General features: G+C 41.5%; 2 protein-coding genes across 4 annotated transcripts in view; both read right to left on the bottom strand.

Annotated features, from left to right (window-relative positions):
- The window catches only part of NUP54 (nucleoporin 54), a 30,322-nt gene extending 16,792 nt beyond the window's left edge, over nucleotides 1-13,530 (bottom strand). For 2 of the 3 annotated variants that reach the window (XM_084882783.1, XM_084882782.1), the window contains exons 1-7: nucleotides 13,379-13,528; nucleotides 9,276-9,359; nucleotides 9,043-9,189; nucleotides 5,221-5,447; nucleotides 1,946-2,133; nucleotides 1,016-1,212; nucleotides 322-376 (exon numbers count right to left, since the gene is read on the bottom strand). In XM_084882783.1, the coding sequence (XP_084738909.1) occupies nucleotides 322-376; nucleotides 1,016-1,212; nucleotides 1,946-2,133; nucleotides 5,221-5,447; nucleotides 9,043-9,189; nucleotides 9,276-9,359; nucleotides 13,379-13,445 (965 nt within the window). In that variant the 5' untranslated portion in view covers nucleotides 13,446-13,528. Of the gene's footprint in view, nucleotides 1-321; nucleotides 377-1,015; nucleotides 1,213-1,945; nucleotides 2,134-5,220; nucleotides 5,448-9,042; nucleotides 9,190-9,275; nucleotides 9,360-12,551; nucleotides 12,714-13,378 lie in introns of all 3 variants that reach the window. The other variant, XM_084882784.1, reaches the window with a different exon arrangement.
- Nucleotides 13,531-15,755: 2,225 nt separating this feature from the next.
- Nucleotides 15,756-25,043, bottom strand: part of SCARB2 (scavenger receptor class B member 2) — a 59,952-nt gene continuing 50,664 nt past the window's right edge. Inside the window, exons 10-12 of the mRNA XM_084883461.1 lie at nucleotides 24,626-24,677; nucleotides 22,586-22,744; nucleotides 15,756-18,995 (exon numbers count right to left, since the gene is read on the bottom strand). Of these exons, the coding sequence (XP_084739587.1) occupies nucleotides 18,957-18,995; nucleotides 22,586-22,744; nucleotides 24,626-24,677 (250 nt within the window). The 3' untranslated portion in view covers nucleotides 15,756-18,956. The remainder of the gene's footprint in view (nucleotides 18,996-22,585; nucleotides 22,745-24,625; nucleotides 24,678-25,043) is intronic.

The following is a 25,043-nucleotide window of genomic DNA, read 5'->3' as shown; positions in this document are numbered from 1 at the left end:
CGTTCCTAAGGGGTGATTGGGGTAGCAGATGCAGCTCCCACCAGCTGCTGGCGCTGGCCCCAATCACTCTGTGCCTTCAGCTGGTGCAAGCCGGGGCCAGCATTGTCAGCATGTGGGAGCCACTAAGTAGGGGCAGCCAGCAGACAGAACCGGAGCCGCGGCAGGAGGCGCTAAGCGGAGGAGCGGAGGACGGGCCAAAACCTGTCCCAATGCCCACCGAAGCCTCACAGCCCCCAGTAATTATAATAGTTTGCATTTGTTTGCTTCCATAGTAGCAAATATTAGTTCTTATATGAAAAAAAAAGAGGAAGATGCACTTACTTTTCAGAATCAGGGTTATCCACTTTGGCTTGTTCCCAGATAATAGGATCAACACCTACCACAAAGAAAAAATATTTTTTCTAAAAGAACTATTTTCCATTTTTATGGTATTTGTATGAAAAGCATTCCCAAAGTAAAACATAAAACTCATAAGCTGTAATGAGAAATAACTGTCAAATATGACCACTACAAAAATAAAAATTTTGTAAGCTAAAGCTAAACAAAAGGCGTAAATGGATAGGAAACACCTACAACTTATTAAGATACTATAGAGCTTCTACAAATCACAAAGAAAGACAAAAAAAAAAAAATCTAATAGAAAATGGATAAAAGGACATCTTTTATGATAAGAACACATTCAGGTTTTACTAGAAGACTCAGTTAAGACTCAGTTACTACAAGACAAGAGATAAACTTGAAAAAAATAAAATAGTAAATTACCTTTGGGTAGATGGATTATAAATGATTTTTCTTTAGTTCGCTATTTCTAACAAACATATTTGCCATATAATAATAAAAAAAAAACTAGACAAATAAATGAAACTTAAAAATCCAATCTATGTGAATAGGTAGGCATGTAATAAACTGACAATGGTTTTATTAACATTAATAATCAACCAACACCTTTTAAAATAGAGGAAGCATATATCTCAAAGTCTTTCATTTCCTCAACTCTATGAGTACAGAAACATACCAGCAGGGGGATTCTGTAACAGCTGTTTGACCTGTGCAGGAGAAAGTTCTGTTCTAGTCATAGAGAGGGTTACACCAAGTTGCTGCAGCTGTGTTTTTATGTTGGTTTGTTCAAAATGGGTATATAGTGTTGTAGCCGGGACTCTTCTTGAAGTACCATTTGGAGAGCGCTCAATAACATAAATGACAACTTCTGTCCTGGGAAAAAACAACCAAGTTATAAAATATGAAACATATAACTCATAGTCACAAATATCAATGCAGCATGTGATTTTAAAGGGCACTAGTTGAATTAAGAAATGACTACTTTAGAATTAAATCTTGAAAAATAAGATACTCTTACTTAATGTTCTGTTCACTTATAAATTAACTTAAATGATAAAGTTAAAATGAGACAGGCAAATAAGATAATATTTGTCAAAGGTTTGCTTAGCTGCAAAGTTCTATTATTTTTTTTTAGATTTGAGAAGTACTTTGGAGATTCTGTTGAAACTTATATGTTGTTTTACTGTAAGTAAGACCAAGAAGTAAATTCTGTCTTTAGTTATATTCTGAAGTAAATGTTTTGCTATTAAGTATGAAAATTATCAGACAAGGGAAGTTAATCCATCATATTTATTCATAAATGAACATGAATAATAGTCAAAACTTTCATTAACATCTTTGTGGTCCTTGATATGCACACAGTCATGATTAATATTTATTCCTGTTTCTAAGGGAAAAATCTGAAAAATTACTAGCATCCGGTAAGTTAAAAAATCCAAGATTAAGAAAAAAGTTTTCAAATGTTTCTGCATAAATACTGAAAAATCACTATCTGAGAAGTAACATTCTGCTCTGAGATTTAACTGGGATTTTAGCAACAAAAAAACTTGATCATTCTCTGGACCGAGGCATACAGATATAAACAGTATACTTATTGAGTACTTACTGATCATCTGGCAATGTTTTAATACCCTCTACATTTACTGTAAGGGTCTGGTTTCCTCCCAAAACTTTATGCAATGATTCTACCAACTGCTGTTGTTGGCTTCGAATATCTGTTTCTTTTTTGTTGAAAACTAAAACCACAAGCCCATCTTCATCTTTATTATTGGGCATACAACTATAACCCACTGCCTGTGGAATGGCAAAATAAACATTATCAGAAATATGTACAGATCTTAAATCCAGCATTTGATATTAATAGCTTCATATCTGCTAACATGGGGAAACTGTTTAATGACTGGTAGCAAAGGAAGTAATGATTCTCACCTCCTTGTGCCCTAGGAGGTTACACATTTTAAAGAAATTATTTTATCCCAGAATAACACTCATAGAATGAAATTAAAAATTCCTTTTCAAAAGAGTAACTAAGTAACTTTTGCCTCTGAAGAACATTGATATCTGCATTTGTTGGGTGCTTCTACAATTGAAACAACTCTGAATGTCATAAAAATGTCTGCAAAAGTCATGGACCAGCCGAAACCGGTTTGGCTCAGTGGTAGAGCGTGGGTCTGCAGACTGAAAGGTCCCAGGTTCCATTCCGGTCAGGGGCATGTACCTGAATTGCGGGCACATCCCCAGTAGGGGGTGTGCAAGAGGCAGCTGGTAGATGTTTCTCTCCCATCGACGTTTCTAGCTCTCTATATCTCTCCCTTCCTCTCTGTAAAAAATCAATAAAATATATTTTAAAAAAATCATGGACCAAAATGTAAGTCATTTTACTATATACTAGACTCAGAGAATCTTAGGTTTTAGACATGATAAACTATATCTTTAAAGAATTACTGTTTTAGATTGAAGCCTTTTTTTGTTTGCCACTACTTATAATGCACGTTTTTGAAAAATTAAAATTCACTATAGTTTGTTATGCATTTTACCATATGCATGTTATTTATCAACTTTAAAAAGGAAAAAGTCAGCCAAGACCGGTTTGGCTCAATGGATAGAGCGTCGCCTTGGGGACTGAAGGGTCCAGGGTTCAATTCCGGTCAAGGGCATGTACCTTGGTTGCGGGCATATACCCAGTAGGGGGTGTGCAAGAGGCAGCTGATCGATGACTCTCTCTCATCGATGTTTCTAACTCTCTGTCTCTCTCCCTTCCTCTCTGTACAAAATCAATAAAATATATTTAAAAAAAAAAAAAAGGAAAAAGTCAAATTGTTATATTTAGTCTATGTATATCTACTGCATAAATCTTAGTCATTAAATAAAGGTATTAAAATTTCAACATACTAAAAGAACTACTTCCTTTTTGTTGTTCAAGGGTCTGATTCTAAGCTTCGTAGCTTAAACACTAGGCTTATGTACACATTGATTAGTTTTAAGAGACTGATACACAGCAATAAAACTCAAAAGAGGCTGAAGTAAACTGGATTATAATTTATTAACTTGTTATAAAAAATACACTACAAATTGACCCATATACTCTAACTGGCTGATGAACAGAATCTGAGAAGTCAAATTCATATGACCAGGTTGCTTGATAAGCATGGAATCAACACTGAAAATAGACTACACTGTTTTAATGACCTTGGCATCCAGCAATAATAGTGACAATAAGATACTCTGAGTGGGTAGGGTATACATTCCTGGACAATGCTAGATAAATACCACTAGATTCTACTTTCACATCTCCCTTTAGAGGATGCCAAGCAGACCATTCCCCTTTTGTTAACATTTCCCCCTCAGTTATAAATTAGTCACATCTTTCAGTCATATTCTGTGCACCTTCAAACACACATGTATGAAATCACCTCAATTTTATAATTTTTGTATTTTTAGGATAAAAATATAATTGTACCATGTTTAAGGAGTACCGAAAAAAAAAACAACAACAAAAAAAAACACCCCAAGCAACTGTTTTATTGGTATCGGGTCTAGTAATAATTAATGCCGTTTTTAACATTCATTTAAAATCTTGCTTGGCGTTGACTTGTATTGACATAACCTTCAAACACGTGTCTACAGAACGTGTGAAGTGCAATTAACAAGTTTTGCTTGAAAAAGTTTGTGTTTGGTTTGGTTTTTGTTGCAAAACTAGGGCTAAGAAGATGGCGGATGAAGAGCACATTCGGCACTGCATGCTTTACGAGTTCCAATTGGGAAGAAAAGCAAGTGAGGCTGCAAAAAACATCTGTAGTGCTCTTGGTCAAGATGCAGTTAGCGCCAGAAAATGCCAGCGTTGGTTTGAGAAATTTCGCGAGGGAAATTTTTCATTAGATGACAAGAGTGGTCGAGGCTGTGTGTCCAATTTTGATCAAGAAGCTCTTCAAGCTCTTTTGGTGCAAAATCCTCAAATTACCCAACAAGAGCTTGCGACAACTTCAAATTGTTCACAAAAAACAATTTCCAATCAATTGCGTGCACTTGGCAAAGTCCAAAAGTTTGGAAAATGGGTTCCTCATGAGTTGACCGACAACAACCGTAATCAAAGAGTCACAATTTGCAGTTCGCTCCTCTCTCGTCAAAACCGTTTGCCGTTTTTAGAGCAAATTGTTACCGGAGATGAAGAATGGGTGCTGTATGTTAATTTGAAAAGGCGGCCTCAATGGTTGGACAAAAATGAGGCTCCGCAGCTCATGCCAAAACCTGACTTGCATGCGAAAAAAGTGATGTTGTGTGTTCGGTGGAATTTTAAAGGAATTCTTCATTATGAACTTTTACCATCTAACCAAACCATTACAAGTGCAGTGTATAGTGCCCAATTGGAAAGGTTAGCCCAAGCTTTAAGAGAAAAAGAACCCGCGCTGATTAATCGGAAGGGCGTAATTCTTCACCACGATAACGCACGACCGCATACTGCAAGAATCACTGCTGAAAAACTGCGCCAGTTGGAATGGGAAGTTCTCCCTCAACCTGCATATTCTCCTGATATTGCCCCTTCCGATTACCATTTGTTTCGTTCTTTGCAAAACTTTCTTCTTGGAAAAAAATTTAATAATGAAGAATGCCTCAAAAATGCATTGACCGAATTTTTTGCATCAAAATCACAAGAATTTTACAACAGAGGGATTAAAATGCTTCCTGAGCGTTGGGCACAAGTAGTAGAAAACAACGGCAACTATATTGTTGATTAAATTTTGTTGTATTGTTTAAATAAATTTGATTTTAAAAAGTATTAGAAAACGACATTACTTATTATTAGACCTAATATTATCCTAACCCAAATACTATATTCTGTTTTATACACATCCTTCAAGTGAAGATCAAAAGCATTAATACCTTAAATCGGCAAAAGGGATTTTCTTGTGTGAATTCCACCGGTGGTATGTTATTGTTGAAATATCCTTTTCCGGTTCCCCAAAAGGCCTGCAGTTGATTCCATTTTGCCAAAATAGCATCTCTCTCATCTCCTAACAGCGTCGGAGCAGAAAGAGCACTTGCAGTGTTTATCAGTTGGTTGGACTGAGCAGGAGCCTGTGTAGGCTGACCAAAGAGACCACCTAATGCTAAAAACATATCCCAAAATTAGTATTTTTTTTAAAAAAACACACAATTCAGAGCCTAAGTATGGTAGGCAGAATTATAATCCCTATACACAAAGGTGACCGTATCATAATCTCCATAATCTGTAACTATGTTACCTTACGTGGCAAATGGACTTTGAAGATGTGATTATGAGATTAAACTGGGATTATCCTGTATTATCAGGAGGAACTCAACATATATCATAGAGGGAAGAGGGAAGTCAACATCAAAGTAAAATCCTATCTAATAAAAGAAAATATGCAAATTGACCATCACACTCTCACAAAGATGGTGGCACCCATAGCCACAAGATGGCGGTGCCCAGTCCCCTCAGCCCTGCCAGAGTCCCCCAGTCCTTTAAGCCCCAAGGGGAGGAAGGAGGAGGTGGAGAGGAGGGAGGCAGGTGCTGGGTGTGACTGGACCCGCCCTCAGCCTCTCAAGGCCAACCCGGAGCTCAGGGAACCAGGGCTGGCCAAGGCTTGTGCTGCTGGCAGTGGCAGCAGCAGAGGTGTGATGGGGGCATCACTTTCCCTGATCGCAGGGTTGCCTCCTGCTCCTGAAGGCTCCCGGACTGTGAGAGGGGGCAGGCTGACATGCTATCCAAGGAGCCAAACCAGTCAGAGCAAAAAATATTCTTTAAAAAAGAAAAGAAACTAATATACTAGGACAATCCTTATAATGTTAAACTTATTTCTCTAATGATATAATCTTAATACAATTAACTCTATTACTAGAACACAAATTTAGATCCATATTAGAGTCACACACAAAAATAAAAAAAGGACAAAGATATGAAAAAGTTAATTCTGTGAAGTTGTGAAGTTATCTCTTAAACAACCTTTGTTGTTGTTATATTTGTATAATAAATACAAATTGAAAGATAAAAAAATAAGCAATAGGGATCATTATATCAATGTTTATCAATAACAGCTTAACCCTACCAGACCGCTGTACCGATTTTTCGGTAATTTCTGAATCTGCCGCTATACCGCTGTACCTAATTTTTGGTACTTTGCCTACATCTATTTTCTACAATGTCTCCAAGTTCCATCTTATTCTAACCACTTGTTTGCTAACATTTTTCTATGATTGATTTTTTTCTCTTTAATGCTAAGGAGCCCAGGTATAGGGGACAGTTAGCTTCAGGGCTTCAGGCCTGATAGGATTAATAAACACTTTTCCTTCTCTTATTAACAAGAAAAATATAGTGAAAAGAACAAATGAACTAACCATCAATATTCTAGGATAAAGCTTTAGCTGGCTGTGTAGCTTTGGGAAAGTTACTTAATCTCTATGTGCTACAACTTTCCAATAGTAAGAAGGGCAAAGATGTCAGATCGGATCAATATTTCCAAAGTGCAAGATAAAGTACCCCTGGTATGATACAGCTGTCAAGCAACAGCTGGGTTACTAACTGGACCAATTCCTATAAGAAAACGCCTCATCCCAGCCCGTTTGGCTCAGTGGCTGAGTGCCGGCCTGTGGGCCGAAGGGCTCTGGGCTCAGTTCTAGTCAAGGGCATGCACCTTGGTTGCAGGCTCCTCCTTGGCCCAGGTCAGGGCACATGAAGGAGACAACCAATCAATGTGTTTCTCTCACATCAATATTTCTGTCTTTTCCTCTCTCTTCCACTCTCACAAAAAATCAATGGAAAATATACATGGGTGAGGGTTAAAAAAAAAATCTCTTTGGGCACTCCGATGCCATTCCCTTCCCTCCAAAGGCACTTATTTCCTAAACTCCAAGGGACCCCAGAAGACCTGTAACCAGGGGAGCAATGGGCAGCAGCAACTCGTCCCAAACTAACCCCATGAACCTGTCTCCAAGGCCCCCCTTTCTCTGACTCCCTATAAGCCCAGCCTAGGTTCTCCTGTTGCTTCTTCTATGCCCTTCCTTGTTTCACTGTCCTGTGTGTTTTTGCTGTTGTTAATAAATTCTTCCTTGCTTTTCTAAGAGGGGGAGGAAGAAGAGGAAGAGGGGAAGGAGAGGAGGAGGGGAAAGAGGGGGTAGAGGAAGAAGGATAACAAGAAAGAGGAGATATCTTCTAGAAAAGTTTGTTTGGTGCCAGTATGCCTTTAATGTTTCATGACTTTCTTATCTCACTTAAAAAAATGTTTTAATTGATTTTAGAGGAAGAGGAAGGGAGAAACAGAAACATCTATCAGTTGCCTCCCACACGCCCCCTACTAGGGATTGAGCCTGAAACACAGGAATGTGCCCTGACCAGGGATCGGTGATGTGTTGGTGCATGGGATGATGTTCAACCAACTGAGCCACAAGACCGGGCTTATCTCATTTTTTTTTTAATTTAAATATATTTTATTGATTTTTTACAGAGGAAGGGAGAGGAAGGGAGAGAGGAAATGTCGATGAGAGAGAAACATCGACCAGCTGCCTCTTGCACACCCCCTACTGGGGATGTGCCGCAACTCAGGTACATGCCCTTGATTGGAATCGAACCTGGGACCCTTCAGTCCGCAGACCGACACTCTACCACTGAGCCAAACCGGTTTAGGCTTATCTCATTTTTTAACAAAGGGTTGAAGATGTCTAAGACTCAGCGCTTAAGGCACATAGGTGTCTGGCTAGAATTTATTAATACTATTATATTTTCTTTGTGCTTAAATTTTGATTATCTTTTCTTTATAGCAAATTACACTGGTTTTCCTTTTACAGGAAAAAAATAAAGAGGATGGGCAAAGGAACATGCTAAATTATACTACAGGAATGCAATCAGCAAAGACCTTCCTGAAAAACTCCATAGGACAAATTAGCTTTTTTTAAAAAAATAAATTGAAAAAAGAGAGCTAAAAGAGGAACTTAGAGGTTTAAGACAAATAAAGCAATATTGTTTACACACTTGAGTGACAAAACTATAAAAGGAATTGAATATAATAAAGGACATGAAGTTCCTTTCATGGGGAAATGATTAGGGCAATGTGGAGGGCTTCTGAAGAGACTGGCCAGGTCCATCTTCTGACGTGGGCAGTGGTCACCAGGGTGTTCACTTTATATATAATTCATTAAACAGTACTTGTGTGCAGTTTTCTATATTTCTGCTATTTTTTTTAGCAACAACAAAAAAATTAAAAAGAATGATACAAAAAACTTCTAATCCTAATCATGTCAATTAGACTTCTCCCAAGTTATTATTTATTCTACATAAAAGCCTAAGTGATCGTCTGACCGGTAGCTATGACTCACATGGCCACACTGAGCTGCAGTGACTTGGCAGCTGCAGTTCTCAGGTGACGCTTCTGGAACCAGAGAGGTGGGAGCCCGATTCTGGGTGCCTCACCTGAGAACTGCCCTCTCGCAATCCAGGTCCCTGGAGGGATGGTAGAGAGCCGGTTTCAGCCCCATCCCCACAGGCCAGGGCCAGGGACTCCACATATACACAAATCTGTGCACCGGGCCTCTAGTTATATACAAACATAAGAAGTAGCTTTTGAAATCCTGTGGAATATTTATAATTTTTTAAAAAGTTATCCACTAATGTATTTTAAACAGTGCATTCAATAATGTTAGCTATGTTATAATTTTATATTGGAAATAAGATGAAAACGTCATACTTACTAGTTTGTTGTTGCTGCTGCTGCTGTGTATTAAATCCTCCAAATCCCAATCCAGTTCCCAAACCAGTACCTAAACCAGTACTAGTTCCAGTTGTGCCAAAACCAGTACCAAATCCAAAACCTTTGTTCTGAGTACCACCGAAGAGTCCTTTTAATGAAAAATTGAAATTGCATAAGTTAAAAAAATCTGAGCTCTAGCTCACTTCTACAAATGACTTAAGATTGTCCTCTTACCAGTAGTGCCTGTGTTAGTTGGAGCAGAAAAGCTGAATGCAGAACCTGCGGTTGTAGATGTTGTCCCAAATCCTCCAAACCCACCTAATTATAAGGGGATAGATAAAATGGAAAGGAAGACTCTTTTGTATATAAGAGGTAATTTCTTGTTCAAGTTATTTTATAAGTAATTGCTATGTATAAAGACAAAATATATTGATCTAGTTTTTCTTTCACTACTTTTAATTTCATTAAAAAAAAACAACACAATTCTACTAATCAAGAAATCAGTATGTTGTAAAAAGTAAGCCATAGAAGTATTTAAACTAGAATACCTCAATGCAATCTATACCTTTCAACTAAAGGAATGATTAAGTTATAGCTGATAAAACATATTAAGCCTACAGCCATTATGTTTAACAAACACTAAAACGACTATGTGTGTACTTTTAGAATAGGAAATGCAAATTCAAACACCTAGAAGATTTAGGCTGATAACATTAATGAATAGTGGAACTATTCAATGTGAACAATTAAAAAAAATTTATTTTTTATATTTTATTGATTTTTTACAGAGAGGAAGAGAGAGGGACAGAGAGTCAGAAACATCTATCAGTTGCCTCCTACACACCCCCCACCGGGGATGTGCCCACAACCAAGTCACATGCCCTTGACTGGAATCGAACCTGGGACCCCTCATTCTGCAGGCCAAGGCTCTATCCACTGAGCCAAGCTGGTTTTGGCTAATGTAAACAATTTTTAAAAAAACAGCAGCAGTTCCTAAATTCCAGCAATGGTAGTGTAGCAGTGTTATATATTCCCATTTTTTCCCCAAATAAATAGGAGATCTAGATTTTTTTATGTGACATTTATAGAATTTTAAACCCCAATTTTTGCAACTAATTCAAGTTTTTAAAAAAAATAGTGTGCAAATAGATCATAATGGCAGAGTGTGTTGACAGCTTTCATTCTTGGCTTGATCAATTAATTTATAGTCAATTTTAGCTTATATTTCTACTTAGTTTCCACTGAGACTAAACAACTTTTCAAAGGAAACATACCAATACACTGACCTCTATACAGCAAAAATGTGTTTCTCTGAGGAAGAAGTGAGAGAAAAAATACACAAATGGAAGGCACTGGCAGGGAAAGTGAACAGAGCTATCACAGGCCTCTGATAGCTGAGTTTGGCAAATCTGACAGATACACAAATTACATTTTTTGATAAGTCTAGAGACAAATCACTCTTAATTATAGCTAACTTGTCATATGAATAGAATGGAATATACTAGCCAATTTAAAATTGTTTTACGTATTTTCTTTATTGTTGGTTTTTACCTTATACTAATGTGGTGCAAAAAAGACTTTTAAGACAAATATTCATCAATATTGTAACACAAAAAATATTAAGAAAAAAATCCCACCCCTTTGATAGTCACCATATAATTTTGATAGGGAAAATTACTCAGGAATAGACTGCATGTGACCTGGCCCGTTTGGCTCAGTTGGCTGGTTGGCTCAGTTGGTTGAGTGTTGTACCATGCACCAAAGGTTGCTGTTCCCGGTCAGGGCACATGCCTGGGTTGTGGGCTGGATCCCCAGGAGGGGGTGTGCAGGAGGCAGCCAATTTATGTTTTGTTCTCACATAGATGATTCTTGTCCCTCTCCCTTCCTCTCTCTCTCTAAACAAAAATCAATTAGTAATAACAGACTGCATGTTGCATGCAGGCACAACCACTCTATTTACTTGTATGTCTAGTGCATACAAGTAAACTGGAAACAATCTTTTTTCTTTCTTCTCCCTTCCATTGAAAGAAACTAAGATATATTCTGAATTGGCTACATGATAAAAATACCAGTCAAGATCTCATCATACCAAAAATGTTTATTATTAACACCCATCTGCAAGGATACAAAATTAAAAGGTAGACAAAAATTTTTATCAGCCCTTTGGTGAAGGCAAAGTTAATGAACATACGTATATAAAAGTAGTTAAAACACAATTATATTATCACAACTAAAAATTTAACAATGATAACTCCAAAGGAACACAAGCAAATAACAAAAGATGTATTTATTGTTGGTGAATTACAACTGGGTGGTTTTGTCCAGAAACACAAATTTGAAAATAATGTTTCTGTTTTACCCAGTGCCAATTTTAAGCAAACAGGGAAAAAGTAAACATACCAAATGACAGTAAATGTGATCTTTAAATATAGCTTTATGATAATGGATCATTTTATCTTTGGAATTTTCAAGTATTCTTCAAAACGTTTTCAAATCAAATATCAAAGTGATACATTGACAAGTGACTGCACAAAATACCAGAACTTCCCAAATAAGTTTTAGAGAACTAAAAAGTTTCAGGAAATAAAGTTTACCAAATGCATATAATTGGCATGGGCATAAGTGGCATAATGTAAGAAAATATGGACAACAGATTCATATACGAGCAGCTGAGAAACAAGACTTTCCTATAGGGTCATTGTATGTAACTATATAGACCTATTTTAAATTTATACATATATACATACAATATAGTGTGTGCTTTGTAAATTTTTTAATGAACTTTAAACAATCCATCTCTAGGTAATAAAATCTTCATAATTATCATTTTGAATGCAAACATGTCTGGCTTATCTTTTAGAACTCAATGCTGACAATAAATTAAATTCCCTCTTTGATAATTTCTTACAATTTTCCAGGAAAAAAACTAGGGATTCCTTCTATAATTACACATCTTAGAGAAACGTTTACTAATATGCTGGGTTGAACAACAACAACAACAAAAAGCATTATTATTATACAGGTTATAAAACAAAACAGGTCACCGCTGTTCGTATAAGACAATGTTCTTTTGGGAAACACAAGGACAATAGGATGAAATCCCAATGAAAGATGCAGGAAAAAATGGAAAAACGTGGCTGCAGGAGTCCAAGAATCCCAGGAAAAAAATGGGCCTGACTGGCTGAGCTTAAGACTTTGGAAGGAATGTGTAATAATTTGGAAGATATATTCTACTCACAAATAATAATTCCAAACTACTTGGAAATTATATTCTGAATATAAACAATACAAACTTTTAACAAAGGGACATGATAACTTGTAAGACTTCCCAAGACTACATCTTGATACAATCAAATACTTGATAACAAGAGTTACTGATTCGACATTGGGAGATAGATTTTTCTTTGCTCAGACAAGCCGCTGTTCCTTCCCAAACGCCGGGAACCACACACCATTCTTGGACTCCAGCCCCCAGCATCCGGCCGCCACACACAGACCCGCAGTATCTACCTGCGCTCGCCAGACTGTTACCGAAATTGAACGGCGTCGCCGCAGTAGTAGGAACACCGAAACTCCCAATATTAAAGTTCACCGCGGGGTTAGCAGCTAATCCGAAACCCCCAAAATTAAACCCACTGGCGGTGGAGTTGGCAGTCTCAAGCCCACCAAATCCTGACAGGCGTGTAGGCAAAAAAGAGAAACAAACATGTAAAAAGGGGAGAGGGCAAGAAAAACAAGAGAAAAAAAAAAAGAAAGCAAGACAGGATATTAGCAAGGTCCGTAGGAAGTTTCACAGAAATGAACAAAAAGGCAAACCTTGACTTTGCTCCAAGTAAATCCAGAAAGCGGAGGCGGGGGCAGGAGAGAGGAGTGGGAGCGGGAAGCCCCCCTAGCGAGGGCCGAAGGGGCTGGGCCGAGGCTCCCGCCGTCCCCCCGCCCCGGGGCTGGGACCGAAGGAGCCGCCGGGCAGCGCCGGAGCCCCGCCAGGGTTCCCGCCGGGACGGGAGCGGAGTTAGGGGGGAGAGGGCGGTTTTCCCCGAAGGAAGAGGGGCCGCTCCGGTCTCTCCAACTCCCCGGCGGCCGGAAGCGAGCCCCGGGAGGGCAGGGTCCAGCGGGACCCACGCTCCGCGTGCCGGCGCCGGGGCGGGCCTCCGTCCCCCCGCGGCCTCCTGGGGAGCCTGCTCGGCCAGCTCCGCGCCGCCCGCCCGCCCGCCCTTTTCCGAAGCCCCGAAGTCTCCGCCCCGGCAGGAAACCCCGGGAACCCCGAGCCGCAGAGTCTCTCGGACCGAGGCGGCCCCGAGACCAACCCCAGGAGAAGGTCCGGGGAAATGACTCACCCGTGGGAGCGGCGGTGGCTGCAGCGGTGCCCGAGGTGCCGGAGGGAGCCCCGAAGTTGAAGGCCATGTCGCGGGAGCAAGGGACCGAGAAGCAGCTCCCGCGACATTCGGTGCACTCCGCTTTTCGGTCCGGCGGGGAAACTTCCTCCGGCTCGCGGAGTTCCGCCTCTTTCCGGCCCTAGCTAACCTATGGGCCGGAACGCGGAGGTGTCGGGGGTGGGACCCTGAGGGCGGGGGGACACGCCCCGCCCGGCTGGCTTCCGGGCGCTTCGTGACTTCCGGGGGCGTGAGCGTCACAACCGAGGTGTGATGCAGCCAGGCGCTCAGAGCCTGCCGCCTCCCCGGGGAGGCCCCTTGGCAGAGAGAGATGTGCACATGAGGGTGTGTAAGAAGACCGGGCAGGAGAGAACCGAGTCCCTCCCCTCCACCGCGGGAGCCGATGGATAATGCTAAGACTGAACATCCAGGAAGCTGAGTGTCTTGTAGAGTCCTGGGAGTTAGTATTTTTTAAAGTGGGGGGCTTAAAAGTGGTGCCTCTGAAAAGGATGTCTCTCTAGCTTTTTATTTATTTATTTTAAATATATTTTATTGATATTTTAAAGAGAGGAAGAGAGAGGGATAGAGAATCAGAAACATCGATCAGCTGCCTCCTGCACACTCCCTACCGGGGATGTGCCCGCAACCAAGGTACATGCCCTTGACCGGAATCGAACCTGGGACCTTTTAGTCCTTAGGCCGTCGCTCTATCCACTGAGCCAAACCGGTTTTGGCTTTTTTTTTTTTTTTTTTAAATGTAACAAACCTTGTAGAATTACTTGATGCTTAGTGTGTGCCTGTATAACTTTAATAAAAGTGAAAACAACAAAAAGCCATTGTAGCTATTAAAATTACAAATGCCCTTGCACCTCCAAACGTTATAAATGATTTGGCAAGATTATGGAATACAAGGTTATGCGTGGCGGCATTGTTTATCAAACAAATTACCGGAAACAAACAGCGGGCTTAAATAGTTAAATGTATATAAAGGAATACTATTCAGACAAGAAACTGGAACTGAAGTTACAGGGAAGACAATTTAGAACATTGCATTGGCATGCTGCAATTTAGGTGGAGGGGGAAGGAGGGCTAGAATATATAATACACATACTGGTATAAAATATTCCTGGAAATATATATATAATAGTGATGAGTTTTTTTAAAAAATATATATTTTTATTGATTTCAGAGAGGGAGAGAGAGAGATAGAAACATCAGTGATGAGAGAGAATCATTGATAGGCTGCCTCCTGCACACCCCCTACTGGGAATCAAGCCTGCAACCTAGGCATGTGCCCTTGACCAGAATCGAACCTGGGACCTTTCAGTCCGCAGGCTGACGCGATATACACTGAGCCAAGCCAGCTAGGGCTGGAAAGGTATATTTTTAAAAAATGAGTAATATGGCTTTTGGGAAGATGAATTGAGTGGCTAGGAGATGGGTGGAGGGAGACTTTCCATTATAAATCCCTTTTATGCAGAAAATTAAATGATGCTTATAGTGGTAACTGCAGGAGTCCCACTGAGAGCTCTGATACATTAGGGTGAGAAGCATACGAAGCACTTGACCGACTGCATGTGGAGGGAAGGGGAAGGAGGTGTGTAGCAAAAGTCCCTGGTTTCTGGCGTGGACAGCTGGGTAAGTTGTGATGCCCTTCCCCAGCAATGGGAATTTGGGAAGAAGACAAGAAAAAAAAGAGTTCCTTTCTTCACTTGCTGGACTTGAAGACATTCTGGCTGAGGATATCCATCAGGTGGTTTGGAAACGTGAGGCTGAAGGTGAACAGAGCACGTGACATAGGATTGTCAGGGAGGGAGTATCAAGTGAGAAGAGATTGCAGCTGAGCGCCAGTATTCACAAGAGGTGGCCAGAGGTAGAAAAACCAGGGCGGAATCCGGAATTACGTGGAAGCAAGCCTGAATAAGGGTGTGAGTGCAGGTAGATTACTTGGAAGGAAGCAGCAGTGAGGCGGTGAGGAGTGTGAGGTGTGGAATGCAGAAGTGATAGCAGGAAGCAGTTCACACTATGGGCAATGGTAGTTGAACCCTGTAGAAGGAGCCTGAGCACTGACCGTCCCTCTGAGGACTGGAACGTTTATCAGCTCACCCCTGCCCCCTTTGGTTGAGTGTGTCCCGGGGGGTATTAATTCCCCAAGCTTTTGAGGGGCTTCCATCGCTCTGGAGAAAGCCCTGAGGCGGAAAAGCACACTTGTCTGGCTGCCTATAACTGTCCACCTCAGTTGAGATGAAATCAGAGGTGGCCCGAGGAGTGGGACTTGGGCCTGTGTTGGACAAGAGGGCAAAGAGTGTCTTTCAAACAAAAGCCCATGGACAACTGTATATCTGATGACATGACATACAATTTCCAGTGCACTGTCATGTAAGTGTTTTTTTATTAGTGAAATACTTCATTGCATTCAGGGTAGAAATAAACATGTCAAGAATCACATGAAATGAACCAATTATACAAGCTACATGAAAAGCATTCAGGTCAGCCACAAGCAATTAACTCCAGTAAGAACACCTACAGGGCCAAGTATGAAGGTCATCTTTTGCAGAACTCATATCTCGCACAATGTAAATAAAAAATTAGCCTCCCTTAAGTAAAAGCCCCAATAGGGGTTAGTAGTATAGTACCGGTACTTGCTCCATTAGACCATTAGTGATCTTTCTAGAAGTGAGGAAATAAAGCCAGGGGGAAAATCTGGAGCTAAAAGCGGCCAATCCTACTTCCTGCCCTGTGTTCAACTCCCAGTTTTCCTTGAGAGAAGTGAGGTAACCTCTCTCAGATTGGTTTCTCCCTAAGTTGAGCATCATAATACAGGACACCGGTGTTCTGTGATTGTGACAATCACAAAGACTCTGGAGGTCTTTCCAGGAAAATGGCTCCGAGAGAGTGAGCATGAGGAATAATCTGTTATTTTCATCTAAAACCAAGTGGGTAGCACATTCATGCCTCTGAACCAATCTATGATCTTGACTGTAGTTTATGGGTTTGCCACCGACTTCTCAGAAGGCAAATATCAAATGTGATTTTAAGCCAAGTAACTGAAGAATCATATAGAAATAATATGGTTTTGGTCTCCCTGGCTGTGGATCCAGTCTAAAGGGATCCAGTCTAACTGTTAACATTCACACTAAAAATTTCCTCCTCACAGATGATTATATCCTGATAATAGGATGAACTAATGAGTATACACTGGCTTATCCGGTTTATTAGTGTGGATAAGTGGACGCATAAAAAGAACAAGATATGCCAGTTATCTAGTTAAATATTGATAAATTTTTTAAAAATCTAGATATTTGGCATTGTTGAAGATAAAATATTTTCAAATTAGTTTTTCACATTTTGTTGATTTGGGGTAACTATAGGTTCTATCTTCCTTTAATAGAGATGTTAAGATCTTAACAAATTGCCCCTTCAAGAAAGGAAACATTACATGTTGCTTTAGTGTACAGAGGGAAAATTAGGGCAAATAAGCTAAAGCGATTTATTACCCCAAACAGGGATCAGAGACTTTAGTTGTGAAATCCATGGCTTTTTCACCTTCATTTGCTTACAATGAAATCCAGTTTTAAACAACTCCTGTAGAATTATTCAGTTGTTAAGAAATTCTTTGTGCACTTTGCCAGATAACTGTATAGATTTCTCAATCAAAAATTAATATTAAACTTTGAGAATTAAAAGAATTGCCCTTAAATAAGCTTGAATTCTGTGACAAAGGATGGTTCCCAGTCCTCAGATTTAGATCACACCAGAAACCAAAAAAGTCATTCTCAAGAGAGGTGACTTTGCTCTGGTCCCAAGGAACCTTTATAAAACACTTCCTGTGCAACATTTTAAAATAGTGTCATTCTGTCAGCAAGATGATTGTCACAGGAAGTGTAGGGCACGTTTTCTCTCTTCAGTAAGTGACAGCCACAAAACAACAAAAGGAACCAAACCTGAGAAAAGAAGAACTTATAAAAACAATTTCAAAGTAACCAAGAACACTGTCCCAAAAGAAATGTCTCTTTAGTGCAGTCAGACTTCCTGGAATGTATGTGCCGCTTAGGCTGATGGATGGATTTCCTATACTCATAATTTTACAAATAATATTGTAATTAATACAGTGTCCTATTTAGCAAGGGTGATGGGGGAGGGGTGTCAGTTATTGATTATATTCTCTGAGGAGCACCTTTCCACATCAAGATCATTTCAATGGAAAAATAAGTTATCCACAAATCTCAGACCTAGCAGTTAGTTCTTCTCTATTCTATCTAATAAAAGAGTATTATGCAAATTGACTGTCATTCCAACACACAAGATGGCCACCACAAGATGGCCAGCAGGGGAGGGTAGTTGGGAGGGACCAGGCCTGCAAGGGAGGGCAGTTGTAGGCGATCAGGCCAGCAGGGGAGGGCAGATAGGAGGGACCAGGACTGCAAGGGAGAGAAGTTGGGGGCAATCAAGCCTGCAGGGGAGGGCAGTTGGGGGCGACCAAGCCAGCAGAAGAGGGAAGTTGGGGATGACTGGGCCTGCAGGGAAGGGCAGTTGTGGGGTGACCAGGCCTGCAGAGGAGAGTGTTTAGGGGCGACCAGGCCTGCAGGGAAGGGCAGTTAGGGGCAATCAGGCTGGCAGGGGAGTGGTTGGGGTGATCAGGCTGGCAGCCAGAAGCAGTTAGGAGCAATCAAGCAGGCAAGCAGGCGAGTAGTTGGGAGCCAGCAGTCCTGGATTATGAGAGGGGGTCCCAGATTGGAGAGGGTGCAGGCTGAGCTGAGGACCTCCCCACCCCATGCATGAATTTTGTGCACCAGGCCTCTTGTATGAAATATCTGCACTGTCCTCACCAACATTATCTCTGTATTCTTTCAGTTCACAAAAGTATACATTAAAAAATCCTTAGTGTTTATCACTATGGACTCATTAGGTGCCTCACTCCACCCACCCACTTCCCCACTTGGTTCTTATCAGGTATCAAAGTAGTCAGAAGACCAAATTATTTTCCTGGAGGAATTATGAATTGACAATTAACATAAAATGCAATATACAACTTTTTTAACAGAGGAAACTGGGTGCATTTGAATGATGTACTCAACAAGGCTACCATTTTACCCTGGGCTCCGAACTCTTATTTATTTCTGGTTTTGGGGTGACATGAATGGAGGAATACAATACAAAGTTTAGTGAATGAAACATACTGAACAAGGTTAGACCAAGTAGCATTAACAAGTGACGCAGACGTTACAACCACAACAGTGGTCACAAATTTCTGGAGCTACCAGCACCCAACATCAATAAAATTACTATACAAGACTTCATTAAATACTTGCTAGACACATGAAAAACAAAAGCCTTCATCAGGGACCACGGCTCTGATAGAGCCCAGTGGCTGACACCAGTCTGTTCTTTGAGCTCCAGCCAAATGCTCTCATCACTTGCCAGTTCTGGTCGCCTTCCTTCTCTCCACAGGCAGGGAGCCTGTGAGGATGCGACGGTTTCCCCACGTCTGATCCAGATCAGGACAGCTCTCCACGGTTCCTTCGCTAAGCTCAGGCCAGGGCTAGGTTCGTATGAGGGGTGCTCTTTCATCTGCAGTTCCCTGCAACTCGGACAAGAGAGGAAGCAAAGTTACAGAAACATCTCTCCATGTGAAAAATAGGTTAGGAGGGGAGACGGGAGGAGGAAAGACTGATGGGAAGGCTGTAGGTTGTCAGTCGTTCCCCTCACCTCTCTCTTCTCTCAGCCTGACTTTTCCTTAGCATTCAGGCTTAACCCTCTTGAGGAGGCCTGTTCTGCTCACACCACCCGGATCCCAGAGCAGCCAGTCCCCTTCCCTGTGCTGACTCGGACTATAACCCTCCTCACACTCAATTGAATTTGCCTCCTTCCTGATTTGAAATCTTCCAGAGAACGAAGCCTCAGAGGTGGTGGTGGGGCCTTTGCTCGCTTGTTGAATACGTGGAGCTGGTTTATTGTAGGAGCAGTGGCAGCATTTACATGGGCTTTCATCGGTGCTTATGACAAGGTCAGACTGGAAGTGAGATCACCGGTAGAGATGGCAAAATATGGGGAGGTCAAGTACAGGGGAGAATCCAAGATGGCTGCTCGGGTAGACACCTAGCCGCAGCCGCACGCAACAATTTCAATAAAATACAACTAAAATATAAAATGGACATTACCCAGAACTACAGGAAAGTCAACTGACTGGAAATTCTACAATGAGAAGCAAGGAGAAAACCAGAAGGAAGCGCGGAGGAGCTGTAAAAGCCCAAGGTACGGAGACACGCGGCGCGCGCAGAGAGGACAGAGCCGGAGAGGAGGGAGGCCGAGTGCCTGGCTGGCGTTCCCTAGCGGGAAGGAGATAAACACTCCGACTGTGCTGGGCCCCCAACTGCTCTGAACCCCCGTTCTAGGCCAGACGCTGGGGACCCAGGCTCATCCAGAGGGAGCTGGGCTGTAAGGCAGTACCCGGGGAAGCGGTGAAAGGAGGTCCCAGAGGCACGCACACAGCGCGCAGAGAAGGGACAGCTGGCTGTGCCCTAGGACTGCCCTGGCGGGAAGGAGACAGGGGCTCCAGACTGCTCTGAACGCCATCTCCAACTCCACTTCCAACTGAACTGAACCCCAGTTTCGGGCCCATTGCGGGAGAGCATAGACAGTTTGGCAGCAGGCGAAAATCGAGGGCACCTTTCTCTCAGAGGCGCTTGCAACAAGTACTGAAGGACCCTGAGTCTCGGGAGTCGCATAGGGCGGGGCTGACGGAAGCCAAAGCTGAAGGCTCCACCCTGAAACTCCGCCCCATCAGAAAAGCTGCCTGCGAAAATGCCTAAACCAAATAGATCACAAACGAAAGAAATGGAGGACAAAAAGCGACTGGATATAGAGTTCAAAACCACACTTATAAGGTTTTTCAAGAGACTCCTAGAAAAGGCCGATAAAATAAATGAGACCTATGAGGATATGAAAAGGGATCAACAAGAAATGATAAGGGATCAACAAGAAATAAAGAATACATTGTCTGAAATAAAAAATATTATACAGAGTCCTAAAAACAGAATAGAAGATCGCAAGAATCAAGTCAAAGATTTGGAACATAAAGAGCCAGAAGACACTCCTCTGCAGAAGCTAGAAGGCAAGAGAATCCAGAAAATTGAAGACAATGTAAGAAACCTCTGGGACAACTTCAAACGATCCAACATCAGAATCATGGGGGTCCCAGAAGATGAGAGAGAGCAAGATATTGAAAACATACTGAAAGAAATAGTGACAGAAAACTTCCCCCACCTGGGGAAAGAATTGGACTTACAAGTCCAGGAAGCACACAGAACTCCAAATAAGAGGAATCCAAAGAGGACCACACCAAGACAAATCATAATTAAGATTCCAAGAGCAAAGGACAAAGAGAGAATATTAAAAGCAGCAAGAGCTAAGCAGGTGGTTACCTATAAAGGAGCACCTATACGATTGTCAACTGATTTCTCAACAGAAACCATGCAGACCAGACGGGAATGGCAAGAAATATTCAAGGTGATGAATAGCAAGAACCTACAGCCAAAAATACTCTACCCAGCAAAGCTATCACTCAGAATCGAAGGTCAGATAAAGAGCTTCACTAATAAAAAAAAGCTAAAGGAGTTCATCACCACCAAACCAGAATTATATGAATTGCTGAAGGGGGTTCTTTCAGAAGAGAAAGTAAATAAAGATAAAAATTATGAACAACAAATACGTAACTATCAACAAGTGAATCTAAAAACCAAGGAAATTAAAAAAAAAAATCTGATGAACAATATTAATTGTTGAATATAATAGAATCAGAGGTATGGAAGGGGAGTGAACTGACGATTCTTGGGGAAAAGGGGAGAGGGGAATGTGGGAAGAGACTGAACATAAACTGTGCACCTATGGATGAGGACAATGGGGAGTGGGGAAAGGGCAGAGGGTGGGGTGGGAAAGGGGGGTAAGGAACACTTGTAATAATATGAACAATAAAAATTTATTTAAAAAAAAAATATGGGGAGGTCAAGTACAGCACAGGGAATACAGTCAACAATATTGTGGTAACTAAGTATGGTGCCAGCGGGTACTGGAAATATGGGGGAGGGGACACTTTAAAATATATGATTGTGTAACCACTATACTATACAACTGAAACTCATACAAAATGATATTGAATGCAAATTATAATTGAAAAATAAAAATTTAAATAACTGGGGGGGGAAAGGAATGGCCTCACACCTAATTCAGCGATGGGCATGGGTTAAGAAACATAATGGGAGAACACGGAAGATGGGGAAATCTGTGAATGTTATTCAGGTGGTTTCAACCTATCACTTCCTGCTCACGTGGGGCTCAGTCAATAAGCTGAGGCAGCGAGGAGGAAAAACACAGCCTTTATTGCTAAAAGGGAAGCTGCTGAGAACTGAAGAAAGGCTGGCTCCTACAGAAAAGGCTCCGTGAAGGTATTTAGACCCTGGGTTGGCCTGCTGGCACTGAGGAGACCCACCCGGCTGTGCTTATCCCATCCATGTAGGCTGCTCCCATCCCTCCAGGAAAGGAACTGCAGCCACTTATGAGGCATGATGACTCAGAGGAGGGTCTTGGATGCTATCACAGATTCTTTCCCAGCAGGTCCTGCTTGCCTTGCCCTGTGACCTTGGAGCTGTTTTTCTTTCATCATATAACTAATGTTTACTAAGCTCTTACTAAATACTTACACTGGGCCAAGTGTAAGTGATTAAATCACCTCATCCTCAGGGAAAAAAACTAGAGGCCGAGTATTCTCTCATGTTACCAATGAAGAAACTGAGGTTCAGTTTCTAGGGATCCACAGCTACTAAGCGGCAGCACTAAGATTTGGCCTACACAGTCTGATAGCAAATGCCAGGTGCTTAGCTGTGCTATAGTCTTCCTTTTCTTCCAGGTTACTTTCAGACACATAAAGCTTACTCCCAGAGACTCCATTCCCACCACAGGAGCCCCCAAAACTGGGCAGTACCATTCTATCACCCCTCCTTGCTTCTCATTTTGCCCAGCAGTAATACAAGCACGAAATCACTGTGCCCGGCATCAAAGCTCAGAATCCACCCCCAAGGAGCCAGCTGGCAGCCCTTCAGCGAAGCCCAGTTGAATTTTAAAGTTAATCCGTAAGAAGTTATCCCGTAAGAAGTTCCTCCAGCCTCTGCTCACCTCATCCATGGATCCCTGTCCTCGGCAGGCCAGCCAGGTGAAGATCAAACCAAAGAACATGCCCAGCGCCATGACAATGTAGGGTATGTTGCTGATGATGGAAGTAGTGTTAATCACAGACTTCAGTCGACTTGCAATCTCTTTATCAATGAGAACACTCTAGGGGAGCAAGAAAACAGTATTGCCTTGATTACCAAACATCCAAGGTATAACTTTTTTTTTCCTTCTGTATCTTTCTTCCAAATCATTAAATGCAATTTGGATATGTCCTCCTGTTAGCAAACCAGAGGTCAGGAAAATCCCTTTATAAATTAGTATAACCTGAGGGATTATTTATTCATTAACATCTTCCTTCCTTCCTTCCTTCCTCGCTTCCTTCCTTTCTTTCTCCCTTTTTCTCTTTTCTTGCTTTTTAAGCTTTCTTTAAAGAGCACATATTAGTTTTACAAAATATAAACCACTCAGTTATTTTTTACAAAGTTGTTACCAGAAAACATTTTACAACATATTGGCAAGGAAAATGAAGCAAGTTAAAGACAATATGTCTGTCTGACTCAGGTTTTATGAAAAGTGATTTTAATTTTTCCCCCTTTTCTTGCTTTAATCTGTTACGAATTTTTCTACAAAGAAGAAGTATTTTTAGGGAAGAGAAAAAAAATAATAAACACTTTTTAAAATGTTGCTATTTACAATAAAAGCCAGTCAATTGAGATTTACTAAGGAGAAAACTCGCTATTTCCCCTCTTGAAACCAGATTGAAGAGTGGGAAACTGAGGAGGCAGAACTACAGTCAGTGTGATGTAAGATTCAGAAAACCATTATCACCCGTGTCTTAAATGGTAGGTGTTTTCTGAGCTTTCATAATATGCTTTTATTAACAAAACTTCAATTTACACCTAACATTTAGAGATAATATTTTATTTATTTACTTATTTATCTATAGGAAGGGAGATAGAAAAATAGATTTGTTGTTCTACTCATTTATGCATTCATTGGTTGCTTCTTGTATGTGGGCTGATCTGGGAAGGAATCCGAAACCTTGGCCTACTGGGTCTCTGGTCTAACCGACTGAGCTACCCACCATTAGAGATAATATTTCTGTCGATATACTGCAAAAGAAATATTTTTTCAGGGAAACTCCTTTCATTTGAACCAAGACAGGGTCTGTTTCTTATATAATTGTTTATCAGAAAGTAGAAGAAACTCTATGCTATGATGAAGGCTGAGGCAACCATGTATCACTGAAATTAATGGGCAAATATCACATTTTACTTAACCATTTATTATTTTATTTTTTGGTTAATCTTCACTGGGTAATATTTTCCCATTGATTTTTTTTAGAGAGTGGAAAGGAAGGTGGAGCGGGGAGAGGCAGAGAGAAGAAAAAAAAAGAGATGGATGTGAGAGAGACATATCCATTGGTTGCCTACCGCACACACCCCGACCCAGGCCAGGAATCAAACCCGCAACCCAGGTACTCGACAGGGATGCTCCAGCTGACACGCTAACCACTGGAGCGCCACCACCAGAGGCGTCTAACCATTTCATTAAGCACCTCACACAAAATGTTCATTCATGTTGCCAATCATTTCAATTGTACCCTCTTTTCCTCCTCCTCCTCAGCTAACAGTAAACTGATGACATTTTACAAACTGGCAGGGTTTCAGAGGAGGAGACACAAAGGAGGGTTTAATGGAACATCTATCCGCGTGCTGACTTTATTGCTTCAACAGCGTCTGGCACTGCCGCACGGACCTCTGCATTGTGTTTCTTGCCCGGCCAGCTTCCCGGAAGGACATTTTACCCAACTAATGTGCTCGAGGAGGGACTTTTCTTTCTGTTAATTTTCAAATCTCAGACATTAAGTGCATTCGTGTAAACACATAAAGAAATTTTCAGAGGACAAACAGGTTTTTAAGAATCACCTTTCCCCTCCACCCCCACATCTCACAGGACACACGGCTACAGCAGTGGGCACCGACGGGGCAGAGTCCCGCGCTCCCACGGGTGACGCCGCGGGTGGCTCTCCCCGGGACTCACCTCGTTGACGTGCATCACCGGGAAGACCATGGTCCTGATGTTCCCCGTCTGACTGCGGGGACAAAAGAGGAGATCTCTTATAGACACCCTGATCGTGCAGGCACACCGGACTGGAGTGACACACTCAGAGGAAAATGCCAGCACACTTATTTCATTAAATTACTCAGAACTTAAAGAGACTCGTTCGATATCTTTGCAAACACATCGTTCAGAAGTTAGATTCCAATCGGTCAGTGTAGCAACTCCAAGCATTGCACATTCATGTACACTGTTTTTGTGAAAACACAAGGTGCTGAAAGCAAATTCCTCAAAATGGTGACAATTCTCCCAAGAGTCAGAGGGGCGGTGACGGCCGGCAGGACAGCGCTGCCAGTCCTCAGGATGTTTTGTGACCAGCCTGCCGGGTGTCATCCTCACG

Source organism: Pipistrellus hanaki, assembly GCF_964339955.1.
Source record: "Pipistrellus hanaki genome assembly, chromosome: 1".
NCBI lineage: Eukaryota > Metazoa > Chordata > Mammalia > Chiroptera > Vespertilionidae > Pipistrellus > Pipistrellus hanaki.
This window is presented reverse-complemented; position numbering and strand designations above follow the sequence as displayed.